The sequence below is a fragment of the Daktulosphaira vitifoliae genome, unplaced genomic scaffold (genome assembly GCF_025091365.1).
Source record: "Daktulosphaira vitifoliae isolate Bord-2020 unplaced genomic scaffold, ASM2509136v1 Scaffold_3, whole genome shotgun sequence".
Lineage (NCBI taxonomy): Eukaryota > Metazoa > Arthropoda > Insecta > Hemiptera > Phylloxeridae > Daktulosphaira > Daktulosphaira vitifoliae.
The window spans coordinates 35,977,785-35,999,953 of NW_026099574.1; the positions used below are offsets into that span (position 1 = coordinate 35,977,785).

The following is a 22,169-nucleotide window of genomic DNA, read 5'->3' on the forward strand; positions in this document are numbered from 1 at the left end:
AGTTACATTAACTTATTGAAAATAATCTATAAATGTTAATTATATGTATTTTTATAAATGCCTAATTTCGTTAAATAATTGTTAAAACTCTTCAGATTATTTAATTGTGTAACTGCGGTCATGTATTTATTGATATGTACATACTTCATAGATAAAATGGTATTTGCTAACAACGTAAATTGAAATAGGTTTCCTATGTTATCATTATTATTTGATTATACTATGACAGCACAAAGTAATGTAATTTTATGTGAGACTTGCAGATTTTTTCAAATGAAATATTCTACTCTTTAAAAGTTTTTGAACAATATTGCACTTAGCTACTTAACTCTTGTTAATTATTGATGACATGTAACAAATCTTCCGAAGTTAATCATGAAATTCGAACATTTTGATAAAAGTGTAGATTATGATATAATTGATGATAACAGTTTTCAAAACTCCGAGAGAATATTGCCTAGTCGTAATTCGCATTATTTATTTATGCTTAAATTACTAATGTACAACAAGACAATTATATTACAATAAATACTCTCAGTTTCATAAAAATATGATAACGTTACTTTCTCGAATAATTAATTGATTTGATTTTATCTTTAGATTCTCATTCAAACTATAATTGGGTTTTGAACACCGAGTGTGATGATCGTGTAGATCTAAGACGGCGGCAATAATGATGGAGAGATTAGAAAACCTGACTGACCCAAGCCTGTGCTTGCAGGATTTGGTGTCGTCCACAGGTACTGATCACCATAATGTCGGTCTGCAACATGCATCTCCGGCGTCTTTTCACCATCCAGTCCACGACGGAAGTGCTGGCTTACACCAAGGTATGCTGAGCCATCACCATGTTCATCACCACGATGGACACCATCACCACCACCACGCAGCAGTACCATGTCCACCTACGCTGCTACATCACGAACCACTGGAAAAACTAAAAAGAGGTTAGACATTTACTAATTAATATAAAATATAATCAATTACCTTTAATCACAAAGTTAAATATGTTTTATAAAACTAACATGCAAATGGGTACTTTTAACTAAAATACAGTACACGTCCATAATCCTGTTGCTTTCCAAATCTACTAAAATATTTGAAAGTTTTAATAAACACTTTCGACGCGTTTCGAAATAAGAGAATGAGAATATACTTTTCTGATGTTATTTATGAAAAATTTCAATCGTGTTCGAAAAAAATTGCAGTGATAGACAACTATAAAAAAAAAGCTATCATGACTATTACTTATCTCGAGAAATAAATGTCAAATAACCTTTCATCATTATTAAATTTTTCATTTATTAAATATTTTATAGAATTTGAGGAAAGAAATTGACATATTGAAAGTTCTATAAATTTATTAAAATAATTTTACTCAAAACTTCAAATTTCGGAAAAATTCTTCTTTAAATATGAAGAAAATTGATAAAAGTTATTTTTCTACGAGAACATTACATCCCTTTATGACAAGTTTCTACCTTTAAATATAAATAATGAGAAAGCGATTTACATTTTTTATTATAGTTAAAGACAAAAAAGCTAATAATTTAATAGAAGCCAACCCTTAGGAAAAAAATTGTTTTACATTTTTTTTTTAATTTAATTAAATAGAAAAATAAAATTATAGTTAATACATTAATAACTTATTTTTCAATTTTATTTTGTTTAGCCATCATAATTTTTAGTTGAAAAATTGAAAAACTGATAAAATAAAATTGTCAAAAAAAATGTAGTTATTTAATATATTTATATGATTAGAACAATTTATGTGATATTATAATCTAGAGGTTTAATAGACATTCTCTAGACTTTCTTAATAAAATTAATTTGCTTCCTATCTCTCAAGTAAATTTTAATAGATGTAAATAAATATATTTAATTATTGATCGATTTAAGTTACTGTGTTAAAATATTGAAGGAAATAGTTTCATGTAAAATAAATCTATCCATCACTTTTTTTTTAGCAATAGCTTGAGATTTTTTAAATCGCATATACATTATTCGCTTTTTCTTTCTATAATTCAACTCTAAAAAATCAAATAAATTATTTATAATAATTTATACTATGTAAAAACAGAGAGCTAACACAGTCATAAAAATATGATCAAAGTGAGTTGGAATTCTTATGGAATATTTTTTTTGATAAAATTCGGATTAAGAACTGAATGGGCTCCGAGGTAGTACTTCAAAAAGGTCTTCCTTATGAAAAATATCGCTACCATAAAAAAAGTGACGAACAAAATAAAAAAAACTAGAAAAGTTCCGTCACTGGGTCATGACTAGGTTAGTAAAATTCGAGATGGGTTCCGGGGCGTTCGCTCTCCTTGTCCACCCCTTAAATACGGGCATGATAAAAATACTATAAACGTTAATAATTACAATACTATAGTATTAAAATCATGTTGTTTATTTAGTAACTAAATACATGTTAATTATTTACTTCACACCGTGGAAATATATTTGTTGTTTACTATTCAATGTAATTGTAACAACCATTCAGATTGCAAGAATAGTGTAACTTATGAATTTACACAATTATTTATTTAAAAACTTGGTAAACGGTAATAAATAGATCTTAAGCTAAATGTGCTAAATTATACTGGTGTTTTTGTAGATCTCGAAAAACACACATTTTATTTTTGACGAAATATTTATGACCGACAATTACGTGTCGATATATTTGAAAAAACTCGGCGGACACAATAGTTTTCGTATAACACTGTTGGTGAGCTATGTGACGGTGATGGAGTTTAATGGTTAATAATTTAGTTCGTTATTGTTACTCGGGGGNGATGGAGTTTAATGGTTAATAATTTAGTTCGTTATTGTTACTCGGGGGAAGTCCATTAGCATAATCATTGTTTGTGAAACGGCGAAAACGCGTGGGGGGGTGTCGGGTTGGGGTCGGAGGGCGGCAACAACAAGTGCGAATTCCCATGTAATATAATACGAGCTCGTCAGCATTCATGATCGGCGCCCCGTGAAATCAGCGCGAGAGACCCTAAAAATAAAACGCTGAGGGTGCGGACGGCAAAAATTATGTGCGCGAGTACAATACTATTATTATACATTCTGTTATTTTGCGCCTTTTACTACATTATTTTATGTTATTTTTGCGAGCAATGTGCGGACGCTTCGATGAAATTATGTGCTTCCGTCGCAACATTAACCTGTGCGACCCCAACGCTCACAGTTGTCGTTGACAATGTGTTTGCTTTTGATAACTACAAATTTTGTAACGTTGTTTACAATTTACTGTTGAATTTGTTTTTTACTTTAGCGTCTAAAGGGTCTACAGAGTAAACACGTTAAAGCTTAAGCAACATCATAAGTATTTTTTGTACTCACTAATTGGTCGTTTTGCCGGTAATTAAAATTTGTTTGACGATCGACGGGACGCCGGTTTCCTAGTTTGTGGTCGTTACACAGTTTAGAAGAGACTAAACAGTTTTGTTTCTCTATACCTGCCTGTTTTATACATTGAGTCGGTTTACACTAAAATTTCCTGTTTTTCCATTCAAACACACCCATTTCCGGTGTTATAATGTTTGTTTTTATTTCGATTATGTTTTCATAGTTTTTTTTTTCAAAATTGTATACCGTTAAAGCATAAAATTGTTGGTGTTACTTTTAAAAGGGTTTATTTAAAAGTATATATTAAATAATGTTGAATTGAAGATGATTGCTGATGTCCTAAGATAACATGCCTCGTCGAATCGCATGACCGCGAGGGCATAAAATAAAAGAGAGATGGTTTCCTATTAGTTTTTATTTACTTATCAGCTATATATTAATATTTCATCTTTCTTTAAACACGTGCGAATTTTTTTTGAAAATGGGATGTAAAACTCAATTTGCCTTATATACCCGACAGAGTGTATTCAAATTTTATTATAACATACAAAAATAACTAATTAATGTTTTCAATGGACTTAATTTATATCTCAATTTTATTGCCCAACAATGAAATTATATTAACTTAATAAATTAGTCCAGATCACATAAATATTACAGCAAATTACATTATTTATCTATAAAAGCATTTACTAATTGTTAGCGTTATTATTTTGACTTTATGAACCACCGTAAAATTCGCGATAATTCGGGTACGCTGTTAAGTGCTTTTACTAATGTTTATTTTATTCATCGAACGACAAACGTACAAAAAAGAAACGTGGAAAGTATATGAGAGTCGATATATATATATCCTTTACACGTGTTAACTAAACCTTGTGGCTTAGCGGATGTACCGAGTAAAAAAATACAATTACATAACTCATACAGTCTCTCCCTCGTGATGACTTTGTTTTGTCTGACGTTTCGGATGAAATATTCTTCAAGTTATAAAATAATACAAAAAAAATAGATACAACGCACTTGGAGTGTTTTATTTTGTGGTTTTACTATCTATAGCTATATAAACATAAATTAATAACCTACTCGAAGGGGGTTAAGGTCACCGTTTGCAAAATAATTTCTTTTTTCCCGTCGAAATCCCTCGGAAAGCATTATATTTACGAGGAGAGGAGGCGAAGTTGGAATTCCCCGCCACTACTCCCATGTCGTGCACTAAACGAACAGTCACATATTATACACTGTCCTGGCACAGTGTATCCCCAGGGGTTTGTGGGACGCTTATGTTTGGTACGACGTGCACAGTAATTTTGAAAAACAAATTACCCCTTTTCCCGAATAATAGCTGTGCGGTCAACCTTATAATTATTCCCTTAAGATACAACCCTTTTGAGCGAGGAGCATCCAATAATTTATGTAAGCAGCAAGTGTCTACTTGTATATTTGCATTTCCACCCTTTAAATACATGTGCGGACCCGCAGTGTATACAAAATCGCATATGGACCGAATTCAGGCGGTGATAGTGTCCGTGTGCAGTCAACGCGAGGTCTGCCCGTGTTAAAACCGCCTATTGTTACCGATTTCGCGGTACACTCGTGCCGTTTTTTATTCAACATTACACATATGAGGCGTGAAATAGGTTTTCGAGACACAGTACATGTCGTAATTGTTATAATTTTTTTTTTTTTTGTTCCACGGGACAAAGGTTTGTAGCGAATGGGTTCATCATTCCTATTATTAAATTTATTGACTTGTTTTATATACTCGAGTTGTGAGTCAGATAACAAAAATAATTTATTCTGACGTCGAGTCTAGTGAACATATTGATCTAGAGCGAACGATATCTTTTGAAGGAACTGGAAAAAGATAAACACGGCGAGTCTCGAGTAGTTGATTGTGTGCAATAAATCAAACAAATGGCAAATAATTTATTCTAAGGTTGCACGACAGAGTAGTACTGCAGCTATATTAACTTACACGTTATATGAAAACGAATACTGAAAAATAATATGACTATAACTACTTAAAAAAACCATTGGTCATGTAACGCAAAAGTTTTGTTTCGATAATATATTTTTATGGGAAAAATTGAAGCAATAATATTTCAATAACGACAAAAATATAAATTATTTGGATAGCCGACAAAGAATAAAATCAATGCGCACAGTGCTGCGATACAACACTCATATTTTTAAATACTCGAAAGTTGTGCTTTGAAAACCAAAATAATTACTTTTATTAAAAATTGTATCGCGATGACACTCGCACGTTTAATTGCATTGAGTTATAAATATTCATACAGAAAAAGTGAAATTAAATGCGGTTATATTAACTAACATTATTTTGTCGTAGTCATAAATTCGTGTGTAACCATTGCCAAATGACGACATTAGAAGATAATTTATCGAATTCGTATTAATGGCGACTACTAGCCAGCCATTTGACCTACTCAATAATAAACGTATTATTCGTTATGTGAAACAGGTACCGACTTAAAAATCGGTGCGTTCCAAAAAAACCAAAATCGAATCGTATTACTGAGTCGCTATCGTATGACACGGCGTGAGAACTGTCGTCGAAATGACACTAATTAATCACCGGGCAAAGCAGTTGTATTAAATCGATATGATTTGACGGTGGCCACAAGTCGGATGACCGCGGCCCGGGAGGTGCAGCTGGTCGGTGCATATTCCGCCGCGGATCATTTGAGCCCACCGGAAACCGATCTACCGTCATCCCTCTTATTTACATTTAAACGAGATCGTCCCCTATTTCCTGTACGGTCACCGCATACGCATCACGCCACAGCCTTATTAGTGTGCGGACACGCGCCACGCAAACACAATCGACACACGTCCCGTTGTGTGTAGTGTCACTTCTTAATAATGTAATTGCATAGAACCCGCGTCGAATTTTCGGTGCGGTCACTCGTGTAAATATGTCCAATACGATTTTCCAAATAATCGGTTTTCACGGTAACCGAAAACTACTACTGTGGTCCGATTTCGTACAAAATCCATAACTCATCGATTTGTCCCGAAAGTTTATGGGTTTGTTCGTTTCTGTTTGACTGGCCTTAGTTCGATTTTTTTTGTGTAATGACCTGTCGGGTTCCGAGAAAATCCCTCCAAAAAGTTTATACGGATGTTTAAACACGACTATTTGATTTCTAAATGGAATTTTTTCTGCGGATAACACAGACAAATATTAGTTTTACTATTCATGACGTAGGGATCAATTAATAGATTGTTTGAAATTAAACATATATTTAAAATATTAATTTAAAACTATAAAATACCTTACTCGAAAACCATAGGAATTACTGAAAAATCGCGTAGAGTATGTGTTTTTGCGCCGATAATGGTGAAATTGTTCCAGAACACACGATTTTTTTACTAATTTTCGTAGCTTTTCAGTTAAATATTAGTATCGACAAGTATTTTTTTTTTTTGCTTTTTAATTAATATTTTAAATACACGTGTTAATTTTAAATCATATTAGCCACGAGTAATCAATTTTTATTATATATTAGTTTTTAAAATAAATGTTCAACCATTGAACGTATTTACAAACGCAGATAGCAATAAAAAAAAATATCATTATAAAAAAAACAAAAGAAAAAATTACTGCCAGTAAAAGACGAATTACGTCTTAGTCAACTGATACGTGCAATCGATTGTAATTTACTTTTTGTAATGTCATATGATCGTATTGCTTATGAAACTTAACAAAACAACCGTTTTACTAGCTGTTTGATTTACGAGACGTAATGACTGTGTAAAACATGGACAAATTACTAACGTGTATCGACCACGTGTGTTCGCTTTACACGAATGGCGACGACGTTTGCGTTACTACCGCTCACTTCTGAGATTTGGTCACGTTTTTACTCTGCCCGTCCCGACCGCTGCATACGAATATATATTGAGCTCTCTCGGTAGACAGCTTCCTGTAAGCGGACCTCGAGACCCGTCACACTCGATCTTCGTCGGTGGCAACGGTTGGGTATTCCCGAAACCAACGTTTACCTTTATAATAGATGTACAACATATTATAGGCGCGCGCGGGTTCGTGTAGTATAGACTTGTCATCGGTATTTTATCGTTTCGGGGGTAGTTTGAAGAAAACGAGACGGAACACCGTTAATAGCTGCCCGATTTATGTGTTAAAACAGCTGTACACGGTTTGTAACCCGATAAATCACTCTAGGAAGCGACGACTCCGGCGAGAGGACGTTCCCTGTACTGTTTGTCACAAATCATATCATAAACGCATACGTACAGCCGATGTGGCCCGGACGATGAAGATGCGAGAAAGACGTGGCGATGAAGAAACAGAAGGGACGGGACGCGATTTCATGTAATTTACGCGGCTACGAAAATAACTGGGCACACGTTTTGGCAAACCCGCTGATACTCGGGACGTGACTTCTAGTCTAACTTGTTTTGGTTGCCCTACGGGTGTTTATCACAATTCAGCCGTTATGCATTTGGCTCTATGGCTACGAAATTGAAATTGCGAATAAATGTTACGTTGGCGTCCTATACACATTGTAACGTCACTTCTATTCTTCATTTGGATGCGCGTAACTGTTGATTTCAGTTTGCCGTTGACATTAACTAAATTATAATAGCAAAAAATAATAACGAGCAATAAAAATTATGTTTAATTAATGTATTTTTTTTGTCTGACGCGTGACGTGTTCTTGTTAATGATATCATAACATGCGTTTTATTGGCGCGAGTAAAAGACCTGTCAAATAATAACTTACTGTTGTAAATGAATATTTTTCGAGGGCAGTATCTACAACGTCTCGCTGAATGGCGAAGACACAGGTTTTTTATTGGCAAATTACTATTTTAAAAGTGTTATCCGAATAAATTTAATTCATATATATATATATGTTATTATGATTCTAGTTTGGGCAGAGACAGGAGACTTTAGAGATAACAATCACCATGGTCTTACTACTGACCACCATTCGTCGCAGCTGAATTTCGGATCATCCAGGAGTAGAAATCGTGATAGGAAAGGTAAATATTAAGTTTTGTTTCTGTGTAATGTTAATTTTTACATGATTATTGTCGGCTTTGATGTTAATGTTTTGATAACAGCCGAGTAAACGTTTTGTGTAATTGATTTAGTAGGTCGACCGGATGCGATAGGTGCCACCGGCATCAAAACAGAAGGCATCGATCAAGGTGTAGGAGTGGTCACTGATGACGTCAAAGACTCCAATATCAAAAACAACAAGAACAACAAAAGACAGAGAAGGCAAAGGACGCACTTTACTTCGCAACAACTTCAAGAATTAGAAGCTACATTTACTAGGAATCGGTATCCTGATATGAGTACCAGGGAAGAGATAGCCATGTGGACGAATCTTACGGAAGCCAGAGTCCGGGTAAGTACATCATTACTATGTGATCCGATTCTATTGCATAATATATGTCTATCTTATACTCTAGTCTTTTAAACATCAACGCAAATGATTATTTTTATTATCCAACTACTGGTTATTGGATTTGCACAGGGCTCAGTGCGTCAACGTTTTTGAATCCCAAACAATCCCCGGGATTGTCCCTTTAGCATCAGTTTGATGCGAGGTAAGGGCAAGCGGCAAATAAAATGACTAACCGATTGGCAAAAAAAAAAAAACACATGCGCGCATAAAGTCGTCCGCACTGATGGGTTAGGGATTGATGTAGGGATAATCCTTTACGGTTTATTTTAATACTGATGTACACTACATGGTTAATTCTGCCGTATCTGAACATTGTCAGGTTTTCATTCGCTACTTTGAATTCTATAGTTTTAACCTCCACGCCCTCCACAAACATTTTGATTGTGTAAATGTTAATCGAATGTCCCCTCTTTTGGCTCCCTATTTTATCCAATTTTCTTACCCATTTCATTTGAACTGTTCTAGTGCTATAACATTATGTATATCTAATCATTCATTATTAGTGTTACAAATTACTATTTAAATCGACTTGTCGATTATATACATACACACACACACATTTATAATATATATACTTTAACTTGTATTTTTCAATACTTTTTTTTTTTATCGACTATTACAATAAAAACTTAAATAAAATATGATGAATGCAACATTTTTATTGGATAGTGAAAATGATGTTTATAGGTTATACACGATTAATACCATTTAAATTACTCAACGACTCATATGAATCGTCTCAAAAGACATATGTCTAAAACATTTTTTTTAAATGTTTGGACAAATGTCCTATTATAACTGAGCTAGGATAACACGTAGGAAATATACGAGGATTATTAACGTAAAAACTAGAAGTTAAAAAATATCGATGACAAAAAAGGTCGCGCAATGTGATAAGCTCATCTAAACACATTCATATGATTACTTAAGCTCTTTGTTTTTGGCAGCATTGTGAAACGCTCAATGTTTTTCATACCCGTGTGCTACAATAGAAATCTAATAAGCGGGTTGACAGACGGTAACTTCTATCCACCATTTTGTTTTCCCTGGATGTCTATGGTGGTTGATGTACTGTATGCCATGGTCTTCGGATGAGGTTTTAACAGAGAGATTATTGTTTTATACGGCCTACGTAATTTAAAACCACATAACCCTATTCGAGTGTTTTTATATAAAAAGTGTAAATATAACTGTTTACAGCAAGTCGCTTAAGTATGACTTTTCAACGGCGTTTAACGCGTCTGACATATCCTACCAACGGTATTGCTGAAATTAAAATTTTATTTACAGAATACTCATTTTAATCACAATGAATAATAAATCTTATTTACTTGAAAAATATCAATATAATAGGCAAAAAAAAAAAAGGATATAATTAACATCGTTAAATAAAGTTTCTGTTGAGAGTAATTTTACGTTTATCGAGCCGTTGATTAAACAATACTCGAAACAGTTTTAAAATTGTTCGGTGAGATATAAGACCTATTTGTGTGTACTGCCAGAGTTATAAAAATACTAGAAAAATACGTGTAATTCTTTTACTTTGTACATGTGTGTTAAACACAAATATTGAATATTTTTCGACCAAATTTTCGAAAAAAACTAAACCTTCAACAATAAACATTGTAATCATTAGGTCGTTTTTAACGCGTAAGTCAACAAACGGCAACTTTTGTAGTCGTACACAATTTTTTGTTATCAGACAAATAAGAGAGCAGATAGGATGACAAATAGTACAAAGAAACATACAGAAATGCTTTTTCTAGTGTCGTGTTTTACAACATGGTAAATACTACAAACCCGACACATAACTACTCGTCGTCGACATGATATTCTCTTGTATATCTATACAAACACACAAGTAATATAACGTAATGTACGCGCACCAACTATGTTACAGTATGTACTTATCTTGTTTATATTGGTGGCAGCGCTGTAATATATTTTACACTTGATAAGCTGTAAAACGTTTTGTGAATTTCAAAGGAAACTGTGAATGGCATAAAAAAATGTTAAGTAAAGCGTATTTATTTTGTATAATCGATCACTCGTACTATATATTTTGTTTATTTTAATAATTGACGGGTAGAGGATTTTTTTTTTTTATACATCTCTTTTGTGTATCGAGTGTAGAATGTCGAAAAAAAAAAACAAGGAAAGTAAAAAGACAATTTTCCAAGTGGTTTAGTAAAAATAAAAAACTAAGAAAAAAATGAATAATACGAAGGACGCGGGGAGAAGTGCAAGATTTATGAGACGGTAAAAACAGACCACCTTTACTCGACGTGATTTATAACCCAACCGCCATTTTATTCGCGTTTTTTTTTTTTATTTGAAAAGCAAAACCGACGCACGTCGTCCTTTCAAATGGAAATTATAAATAAATAATGCAAACGAACCCGTAAAATGTCACAGGAGAATTCGCAAATATAACCCACTGTAAAACTAATATGCCATTCTATGTCACCGGACTACTGTAGTGCTGCGAAGAGTTTAATTTATACTTTCTATCGTCGTTCACTAAGCACATAGAAAAGCCAATGTTTAAAATGAGATTTACTTCAAATTTGTACGCAAAGAGCTCAAAGTTTTAAATAGATTGTGGTCATCATTTCTTAGACCGTAATACGTATGATGTGAGGAAAATTCGTGTCTCTACTAACGCGTTGGTTAAATTTTTTACTGGGCTAATCACTTGTTGGTTTTACTCTCCTCGAATAAACTCCGTCGCCCCCAAAATATAAAATCGAATTACATATTTAATCCCCGAAGGGTTGGCCGTTGTGTTATTGCCATTTCGGGTACAACAAAATGATTTAGGATTAAGATGTCATTTTTGCAATTAACTTAAATAAATTATCAATTGACATGCAAGCCAAGCCGATGTTATTANATTGCCATTTCGGGTACAACAAAATGATTTAGGATTAAGATGTCAGTTTTGCAATTAACTTAAATAAATTATCAATTGACATGCAAGCTAAGCCGAAGTTATTACAAAATATATAATACGTAAACAAATTTATCAATAAAAAGCAAATAAATACTTGATGTATTAAACACTTATAACGCGCATTGAAGCATTTATGTAGGACGCGGATAGTAAGATATACTATGGTCAATTAAGATAAATTATAAAATAATTATGTATTAAAAACTTCTATGAACATTATATATATATATTGAATTTCTTAGATATGCAAAGGTTTTAGCTTGCAAATATTGTTGAAACATGTAAACAGGTTTCGATGAAAACAAATGAGTTTTTGAGATTCAACGAAAACTGACCTTTTTAACAGTAAATAGTTTATGGAATTACAGTGAAAAATAAAAAGAGTTTGAGACATAAATCATATGGGCTTACGAGCATTATCCTTAAAGTAGCTGGGAATTAGTATATAAAGCAGTAGGATCATACTTGCTGTGTGTAGTACACAATACCACATTAGTTTAAACTATTTAATATAGACACACTTGGCTCTGATTTTAAATACTGTTAAGTTGCATTTGATAATCTTCTATTTGACTCAGCAGACAGTGTAATGTGTGAATCGCAATAAGAGCAACTCGAGTTTGATATGAAATGTAAGTGTAAAATATTTAACGTATTTCGTTTTCAATTAGGTGAGTCTGGTGGTTAGAAATGTTGTCGGTATATTCAAATACTATCAGTTTTTGCACTGTTTGAACTGTCTCGCAACGATTTTTCTACACAATAACAAATCGATTTCTCTTGTCCGGAAACGAACGACATTTTCTTGAAACAGTCTACGCTGCAACTTTATAAATGTATGGAAGTGCTTGGAGCTGTGTGTACTTGCAGTGGACAGAAACCGCGCAGTGATGAAGCAAACATAACGGGAAGTGAGGCATATTGGGAGACGACCAGGCATGTAATATAATCAAAGCGCACAAACGGGATTACAGGCCAAATATAGTGTTACAAAGGGGGCCCGCAGCGGATTAGGATACATGTTTGTATTGTATGGGCAACGAGCGTCGCAAGTCGCGTGGCACGGGGAGGGTTTGTGTGCAAGTCGGTTTTGACGAATGACTTGGTTTATGGCCGTGGACAAGTTCAATTAAGTCTGGCCCACCATTGCCGCCGGTCGTCTTTTGACCCCTGTTCCTCATATCGCATAGAATTCTGCATCTTACACTTATTCCCACTACGTCCCAGCGGGGAGCTCAGTTTTATTGGTATTCACCCGAGCGCCGACGCTATTCCTTCATATTGCCTCGTTCGACGTCCGCACGGTCGGGATCATCCGCTTAAGTCCTCCTCCCTACATCTAGAAACACAATAAAACAACCTATTGCACGTCTTCCCCTCGTTATGCCAATCTTCATTCTCCACCTGCTTCAAGTCGGGTTACGGTTGTTTCATTGCAGCGCGGCCGCAGATATTCACATTTGCACAATTATTATTATTATTGTTATGGTTATATCAGTTCTACGATACCTACTCATGCCCAGTAATCCACCACGTCGTTCTTCAACAACAATTGTTAACCAAATACAAGACGAATCTCGACCTATCGAAATGCAATTACATTCCCCCAATAACGACTGTATGGGAAATCATGAGTAGAATTCCATTATAAGTCGGTGTGCAAACAAAAGGGAGGGACGTTCTCGAGCCGGCCACAACACAGAGACCGTCAAACGCATAACTTTATGGTGATAAAAAACCTCATAATTAGACGACCTGTTTTTTACCAGTGCAATTCAAACCAAAATAATAACTTGCATCCAAAGAAAGCAAACGAAATTTATTCGTCGTTCAATTTTGTCGTGCACAGTTATCGAGTAAATTTTGCAGGCAATTAGTTTCGACAAACAATTTAGGGGAATTACAAAGTGATTAATTGAAAATCTACCGAACGGCATATATCATTCAATTAAATTTCGGTTGAAGTAATCGCAAATACAACAAAGTTTCAAACGTTTCATTAAATGTTCACATTTCGATAATTTAATATTATGCTGCAGGCTAGTTGACTTTGTCTTGACAAACACTATTGGCTTGAATTGCATTGCAAAACTGGAAAACAGTATTTCTCATACATAACTTAATCCCGAGTACAAGGAAAATTACCTCCCCCCCCCCAAAAAAAATCCGTATAGTTTTTTGTATTTTTATCATCAAGTGTCCTTTGCGTTGTGTGGTCTGGATAACGGCCAGCATGACCGCAAAGGCATAGCCGTTTTGTCGATCGATCTGAACGCGGCCACTCGTTTATTTGTGTGTATTGTTACGGCACCACGCGCCCATCGAACGGGGTGCGACTCCTCTCCCTTTCCATAGGTTTTGGCAAAAAAGAATCAATTTATGACCCGACGAGATTTAAAACGGTGTCGGGGTGTTTTTCGATATTTTATTTTTAACCACACGTGCCGCCGTTTAACCCCCTTAGTACATATTATTATACTGTGTTTGTGTATATATATTATTAATGCAGTTATTACTATTGTATTGCCGTCGCGCAATAACAATATATTGTCCGTGTGTACAAAGTTAATACGTTAAATCTGTTTAAATTAACGCATTACACGTGATAAAGTACCGTTTGAGTCTGCGAGAGTACGTATTATAATATTATTTTGCGTTTCAACTGTGAACCCGCTGTTAGGTGCACAGTGGTAGTTTGTTATTAATGGCAACCAATATCTGTTAATCCACAGAGAATGAAAAATTGGTCGTGAAAAAACTGCACCGTTAACCGGGTAAATGTTTCGCGTCATCGGAGTCGTGTTATTTATTTAATTTTTTGCATGCGCGTGAATTAAAATTAATTTCCGATTTTATTATCATATGCGATATAATATTATATATTCAATTATTGAATGATTGTCATTTTATCTCGATTTTGATATTATTTCTTTGACATGAAGTAGTTGAATAATGTTTCAATTATACCGAGAAACCGATTGGTGCAACGCCCAAAAACAACTATCAAGATCGTTAACGGAAGAAAAATAACGAAACTTTAGCAGAATCATTAAGTGTTTTAAAAGATTTAGGATTAAAATTATTCATTTAATTTTTCTCAACGAACACAATTATATGTATGCTTTTTTTAGCTGCGACAAATTAAAGTAAAAACTAACAATTCTAGTATTTTGTATAACCTCTGAAGTAAATAAAAACTCAATCAAGTTGTGTTGCACCCTAAGAAATAAATCATGGCGTTTTGTTGGATTTACATATTTGTTTTTTGCTAACATATTATGTATTTAGTTTTGTTTTAATAATTTGATTTTACTAAAATAAAAATCTCATAGAACAAGCACAACATCTGGTTACTATATAATTAAGATTTAATAATATTCTTAGTTTTTTCTCTTTTATATTTTGTTAATACAATATTTTATATAATAATATGATTTGCATTTTTTCAACTTTCGATTAATAACCAAACTAAATTTTGTGATGCGTATTTAAAATTTTGTTGACAATAATAAAGTATCAATAATAAATAAATAATAAATTCATTTGTTTAGAAATAATATTTACAAATAGAGAACATTATTACACCAAAAGGACATGAACCCTATTGCATTTAGCGATTCAAAAACCTACAACAATCAGCCGGTTGGCGTTTTTATTAATAGTAAATACAATTTAAAAGTTTTGAAATTATGACATTAGTGTCATAATTTTCATAATTCATTAAGTACAATTGAACTTACTGAATTATTATTTTAAGCTTTTGGTAACCTTGTAAGATCTACTTGACACAACTTCGATGTTGACCACATTGACGTGACTTGCTTTACTATATATGTGAGCTACTTATGGGCGGAGCTTATGTGCTTAGCGTACCGCGGTCCTTTTGCTTTTGCCTTATCCTGTGTTTCCTCCCCTGAATTTACGGGTTGACCCGGTTGGGTAATGAAGATTAACGAGCTTTCTGATTGATGCTGACAACACAGGGTACCCTCCTAGCTCATTATTTACCGGCGGCGGTGTCTGCGGTTCTCCTCTCACCACAGTGGCAATGGTGATAGTGGTGGCATTCACGTTATGGCCAGCCCATCAGCCCCTAAGATTAATGATACGGCACAAGAATTGTCCCCTTCCATTTATAACGTATAATAATACAACGTAAAACCTCCGTTTTGCTGCCGCAAGGAGTAGTCGAGTAAAATATTTTTCCACATTTTATTGTCGAGATACTTCAGATAATATTAAGTAATTTTGAGTCTTTATACGCGGATAAAATTTATTGTCTAGCAAAGCAAAAATCATTTGTTTTTTTATTAAAACAATCAAGTTATCCCATTATTTTTTGGTTTGTTTTTTTTTTGTATTCATATTATCTTAAGAATCCAAGTACAGTGAACGATTTTTTATCATATTGTTTATAAATCAACTTTTCAATTATATAATTTAACAAATTTTTTTTTGTATATTACTTAGGTATGGTTCAAAAATCGAAGAGCTAAATGGAGAAAACGAGAAAGAAATGCAATGAACGCTGCAGCAGCTGCAGCTGTTGATTTTAAAAACGGGTTCGGTACGCAATTCAACGGCCTCATGCAGCCATTTACTGATACGGACTCATTGTACAGCACAGCATACACGTCGTACAACAATTGGGCGACAAAAGTGAGTTTTATTTAAACAAATTAGTTATATTTTAATTATTTATTTGTTAGGAATTTTAATTTTAAATTTAATTAAAAATCAAACGTTGTAGTGTTTATTTTTATAGAAATACTATTCGGTTTTATTCTGTAGGTACCTAGTCCATTGGGATCGAAAACATTCCCTTGGTCTGTGAACCCTTTGGGTTCGGTAAATCATCACCATCATCAAGCTCCGGTAAACTGTTTTAATGCAGCTACGTCAGCAGCCGGCTCTATGTTATCTTCTCCAGCCCCCCAAAATGGACCTCCATATTGTCCACCTACAGCACCATACTCTGTGTACCATCATAGGCCTGCTGAACCCTGTAATGTCATGTCTAGTAGCATTGCCAGTCTTCGACTCAAAGCCAAACAGCATGCCTCTGGTTTTGGGGGATACCAACCGGTTGGGTCGCCGGGCTCCCTTGGCGGACCAAATGGCAATTCTATAAACGGAGGTAACAATCGATCATCGTCATCGTCATGTCAATACGGTAGTACGAACGGAGCAGGCGGAACCGGCGCGGGCGGTGGCAGTGGAGGTGGCGGAGGCGGTAATTCTGGTAGTGAAGGTACAAGGACACCTGTCTGACGTGAAGAGCGCACCGGAGGAAGCGTCCGGTATACGGTCGAGGACCTATTAGATTTCAAAGAAGAAATGGATGGTGCAGACGAAGACGACGAAGAAGAAGAAGAGGAAGATGACAGAGGCATGAACAATCAGCATCACCATCACCATCAGCTGGACAGTGGTGTTAAACACGATTTGATGCAAATGCAAACGGCTACTGCAGTTGCAATGCTCTAATCTTCCAATTCCTACACGGTACATACAAATTTTAATTTTTCTCAACTCCTAGTGAATCTTTGCGACTGCTTCTTCATAAATTTTCAGTTTCTATAATATTATTTAATGTAAATAAAATTATAATTAGGTAACTTTAGACTTTTTTCGATGTATGCATAATTTTCCAATGTAAATATGATATTGAAAATAATTAGTAAAAATAATCAAATAATTGATTATATATAATGTACAGTGTATACGATATATTGTTTTGTTTTAAATACCTGCTAAGTATGGCAATAAAGGAAATCATCCATCTAGTCCAGTTTAAATTTATCACATAGAATTAGATTTAAAATATGTTTTTTTCGTAAGATGTGTAAATATATACAAATTTTGAGGGGTATAATGTATTTCAATTTTTATGAGTAAAATGTATAGAAAATTATACGATTAAACGCCAAAGTTAAATCCAAACAGAACTAAAAAATATTGCTTAAATTGTATTACAAAAAGTAAAAATATTCGGCCATCCATTGTATCCGTATAAAAAAAAATGTTTCATTGGTATCAGTTGAAATGTTTATAAATATTTTAATTAGTAAAAAATACACTGGAAAGTGCCTGTCAATATTATTTAACATGATTTCTACTAAACATTAATATGTAATTTTTGTACATTTTGCAAACAATAAAATCTGTACTAAATTGACAGTATAGTTGATTTGTATTATAATCATGTAGTTATGTGAATGTTTAACTTTTTTTTTTTTTGTTCGAGGTTTTATTGTAATGTCATGAGTGTTAAAATACATACATTTTTAAAACATAAACAGTATTAAATTTATTTTAGACAGCCAAAGTGGTATTGTTATAAATTTCGCTATATTATGTAACTGACAAGAAAACAATATCCATACGATACTTTTTTCTTGTGTAGACATTATGGCGTACTCCTTTTATCCGTTTAAAGCTATTAGAGAAAATTGATTTTCATTGCTATTGCATAATAGCCCATTGGTGTGGATCTAATGCTATGCCAACTTAATAATAAATTCATATTATTATATTTTCCTGATTCGTTGAATTGGTTATTGTTTCACTATTACTATAATAAAACAAAAATAGTTTACAAATGGCGATAAAAAACGCAGATTGAACCATTCAATATATTATTAAAGAAGCCATATTGCACGTATATTTTGTTCACAAAAGTAAATAAAAGAATACAATTGGGTAAGGGCATTAAACATGATTTTATTGTATTGAAAAATTTTAAATAATAAATATTTTAGATATTATTTAAAGAGATACACAATAAAAAAATATCATTTGAATAGATAATACATTTAATTTTTATTACATGATATATTTTTTTAAATTTATTATCTAGGACAATGCCATATCAACACAGTTATTTTAAAAACTTTTTTAATGCACATTATCAAAGCAATAGTAGTATAAAATTAAGTAAAATAAAATTTATTGTTACTCTTTGTAATATTGATATTACATAGTATTATATATATAGTAAAATATAATATATTTTAATAATATTTGAAAAATTCCGACTTGTGTTCAGAAAATAACGTGAATTTTCGTTTTTTGAAAAAAAATTTATTTATTCGTCTACATTAATGTTGTCACCTTTTAAAAAATACCCATTAGATATTATACACTAGTGCTAACGCTTCTTCCAATCTTCGAAACATTTCTCAAACTTGATCTTTGGGATAACCTTTAGTTTATTCAGCGATGCGCTTTTAATGTCATCTTTTAATGTCGCTTGTAAAACAACAGACCTCTATGGTTCTCTTTTTTTCGGAAATAGAAAAAAGTCACATGGAGTCTGGAGCATCGTTACAGTATTGTTTTTTGTCAAAAATTCACGAATAAGCAATGAAGTGTATGCAGGTGTTTTATCGTGGTGCAAAAACCGTGAATTGTTTTCCCACAAATACGTGAATTTTTTTCGGATTGCTTCACGCAAATGGCGTTGAACTTGTGGTAGTACTCTTTATTAGGCCGTTTGATCTCTTGCCAAGAATTCATGATGCACTATGCCATTAAAATTAAAGAACACTGTGAGAATAACCTTCACCTTCGATCGCACTTGTCAAGCCTTTTTCAGTCTTAGTAATCCAGAATGCTTCTTCTGAGGCGATTGAGCCTTAGTTTTGACGTCGTATCCAAAAACCAATGTTTTGTTACCTGTTATAACACGTTTCATCAATTCTGCATCGTCATTGACTTCATTAAGTGACTCCTGAAAAACTTCCGTTCGCTGCTGTTTTTGTTCAAAATTCAATAATTTTGGAACAAATTTTCCTGTTACGCCTCTCATTGCGAAGTTGTTAAAACTCAGATGTTTGACACCATTACCACAAGATCTCATACAGTCCACTCACCACTATCAACAACTTCATTTAATCAGTTGAGTTTTGTACTATTTTTTAATATTTTTTATTATTTTGTTTTAAATGATTTTAACTATTTGTTTTATGTCGCTTCGTCAGCCATTAGTATTTAAGGCCCCTGCTTCCCCTTAAATTTTCTCTACCAAACACGTTTATAACCATTTCTTTCACTTTATCCATTTATTCATCGGTTAATGATGTGCTAGGGCGTCTGTCATATTCAACGTCTTCACGGCCATCTCGAAAACGCTTATACGAGTCGTAAACCCTTGTTTTACTCGTGGCAGACACACCATAGGCTTTTGTTAACATTTCACACACTTTATTAAACTTTATTTCATTTTTTACGAAAAATTTGATACAAATCCTATAATCCATTTTTTTTTTACAAACGAAAATCGCTGAAGTCATAAAAACACGTCTAATTTTAGCGACTTCCACTGACAAAGTAAAAAATGAATCCAGCTAAAAATTGAATTATACTTCAGGGACATGTGTACAAACATTTTGAAAAAAAATTTTGATAATCAGACTCTCCAGAATTCTTGTTAATTTCTAAGCACACGCCGTACATAGCAGTTTATTTTTAATTGTATTTTAGCATTACATGCTGAAAAATATAAATTAAACAAAAATATGTTAAGCTAATCAATATCATACTTCATGCAACTTTATAAACAACGTAATGTGACATTATATTAACGTTTATATTGTTGTCATTAAAAATTAAAAGATAATACCTTTTAAATTCAAAGGGATAATAAAAAATAAACAAATAACTCATAAATTAAAAAGTGTATAAAACGATCAATTATATTTTGATATCTTAAATTATTTTTGATCCGGTGAATATATTTCTTAAGGGGCACACCTAGTGTAACAACCTAAAAAAAGGCCATTTTTGGGAATTAAAAAAAAAAAAAAACTAGCGAATCCATCTATTTAAAATTTTGAGGGTATATTTATACATGTTTTGAGAATACACGGTAAAATTTTTGAAATAAAATATTAAATATTTTTGAAATGACACGCGATCTCCGGCGGCGCCAAAAAAAAAAGGTCCTCCACTGCTAGAGTGATTGCAGCCTTCTCCGTTGATAAAACCTAAAAAAAAAAATTCTCGTTAAACTAAAACATATTGTCTGTACGATGACCCTCGGGCGAACAAAAAAATCAAAAATTAACAAAATGGCGGCATTTTGAAAAAAAAAGTTTAATTTTTCCCAAAATTTTGGTCGATTTTGGCCTGCCAAAATTCGATTTTTGATCAGATCAAAAAACTGGAGGGTCATCGTATGGAGAACTATATAGAGGAGATGCAAAAAAAAATTTGATAGCGATCAGATCATTTGTCTCCGAGTAATCACTCCAGCAAATTCGAAAAATGCTGTTTCGAGAAAAATGCGTTTAAAGATAAAATTATCGTTTTCACTGTTATAAATGGATTAAAATCATACTTACAGCTAATCTGCTATTCCAGGCCCATATAATTCACCTTCCTCTTCCTCAAAAAGTGCTTGTTGAGCTGAAGAAGCTCTTCTTCGAGATGATCGACCCTCTTTTGAACAAGCCCGTTGGCGATGATCAGCGATTCGTAGTCTCGTCTCGTTCTTAAGAGCCGTATAATCTCTTGCTGCAGGTCCAACTTTTACTCCCATTGCATTAAATATCTTTAAAATTGAGGAGTAACCGTCATTGAATATTGAAGTTGCAAAAAAATTTGCTAATTCAATAGTTTTCAATCCATTATGAAGGTGCTTTGGTGAAAAGTGCCAAAGTAAACCGTTGTAACTTTCATTATTATTTTGAGTATTATTACCTTTGCATCTATCAAGCAATTCATGCCGAGATAAATCTTCATAAATAGGCTTTAGACCTTTTTCAACTTCTGGATCCAGTGGGAGGTAATCGTGCTTAAACTTACTTCAGGTATATCCCGTAGCCAATGCAACTATCTAACTGCCGAGCGGCTACTCTTTTAAATGGCTGTAACTCAAAAACTATTTAAGATATCGATTTAAAATTTTAGTATGTTATTTTTAAAGGTATAACCTATCAAAATATGGGGGGAAAAAAAAATCGATTTTTTGAAAATTTCACACTAGGTGTGCCCCTTAAATTTGTTTAAAAATAATTTTTACAATTTTAAATTACAATAAAAGCATTTATTTTTAATTGTTTGTCTTTAATAAGAGAAGAATAAAACGTATTTTTTATTTTTTCAATATTTTAAAATAGCTATTTTTTTAGATCTTTTCAACCTATTGAGTTACAAACATTTTAATACATCTAATTGTTATGTATTGCGGCGGATACATCTCTTATAGTGTATATTTTTCATCCATACTATGCATTCTCAACCCATCAGAAATTATTTTTAAGACAGAGTTACAAAATGGCTATTTATAAATTTCGAAAAAATTAAAAAAAATTGTCTACTTAGTAATAAATAATTAAGAATATGATTTATTAATATACACTGCATTGTACAAAGTTACATAACTTTTTAAT

At 33.1% G+C, this 22,169-nt stretch overlaps 1 protein-coding gene and 1 long non-coding RNA gene across 2 annotated transcripts; one reads left to right on the top strand and one right to left on the bottom strand.

Moving 5' to 3' along the window:
- The first annotated feature begins 673 nt into the window (after positions 1–673).
- On the top strand, positions 674–18,045 carry LOC126901070 (pituitary homeobox homolog Ptx1-like). The gene is made up of 5 exons (XM_050677271.1): positions 674–947; positions 8,278–8,391; positions 8,503–8,762; positions 16,246–16,434; positions 16,567–18,045. The coding sequence occupies exons 1-5, from the start codon at positions 674–676 to the stop codon at positions 17,044–17,046; spliced, it is 1,317 nt and encodes a 438-aa protein (XP_050533228.1). The 3' UTR covers positions 17,047–18,045.
- A 2,550-nt stretch (positions 18,046–20,595) lies between these two features.
- On the bottom strand, positions 20,596–21,771 carry LOC126900636 (uncharacterized). The gene is made up of 3 exons (XR_007702891.1): positions 21,478–21,771; positions 21,120–21,328; positions 20,596–20,762 (listed from the first exon to the last, which is right to left on the bottom strand). It is a non-coding gene; the product is annotated as an uncharacterized LOC126900636 (long non-coding RNA).
- Positions 21,772–22,169: the final 398 nt, after the last annotated feature.

Coding starts and splice junctions, on each gene's coding strand:
- LOC126901070 (XM_050677271.1), top strand. CDS start 674: ATGATGGAGAGATTAGAAAACCTGACTGACCCAAGCCTGTGCTTGCAG. Junction 948..8,277: donor ACTGGAAAAACTAAAAAGAG/GTTAGACATTTA, acceptor TTATGATTCTAG/TTTGGGCAGAGACAGGAGAC. Junction 8,392..8,502: donor TAGAAATCGTGATAGGAAAG/GTAAATATTAAG, acceptor TAATTGATTTAG/TAGGTCGACCGGATGCGATA.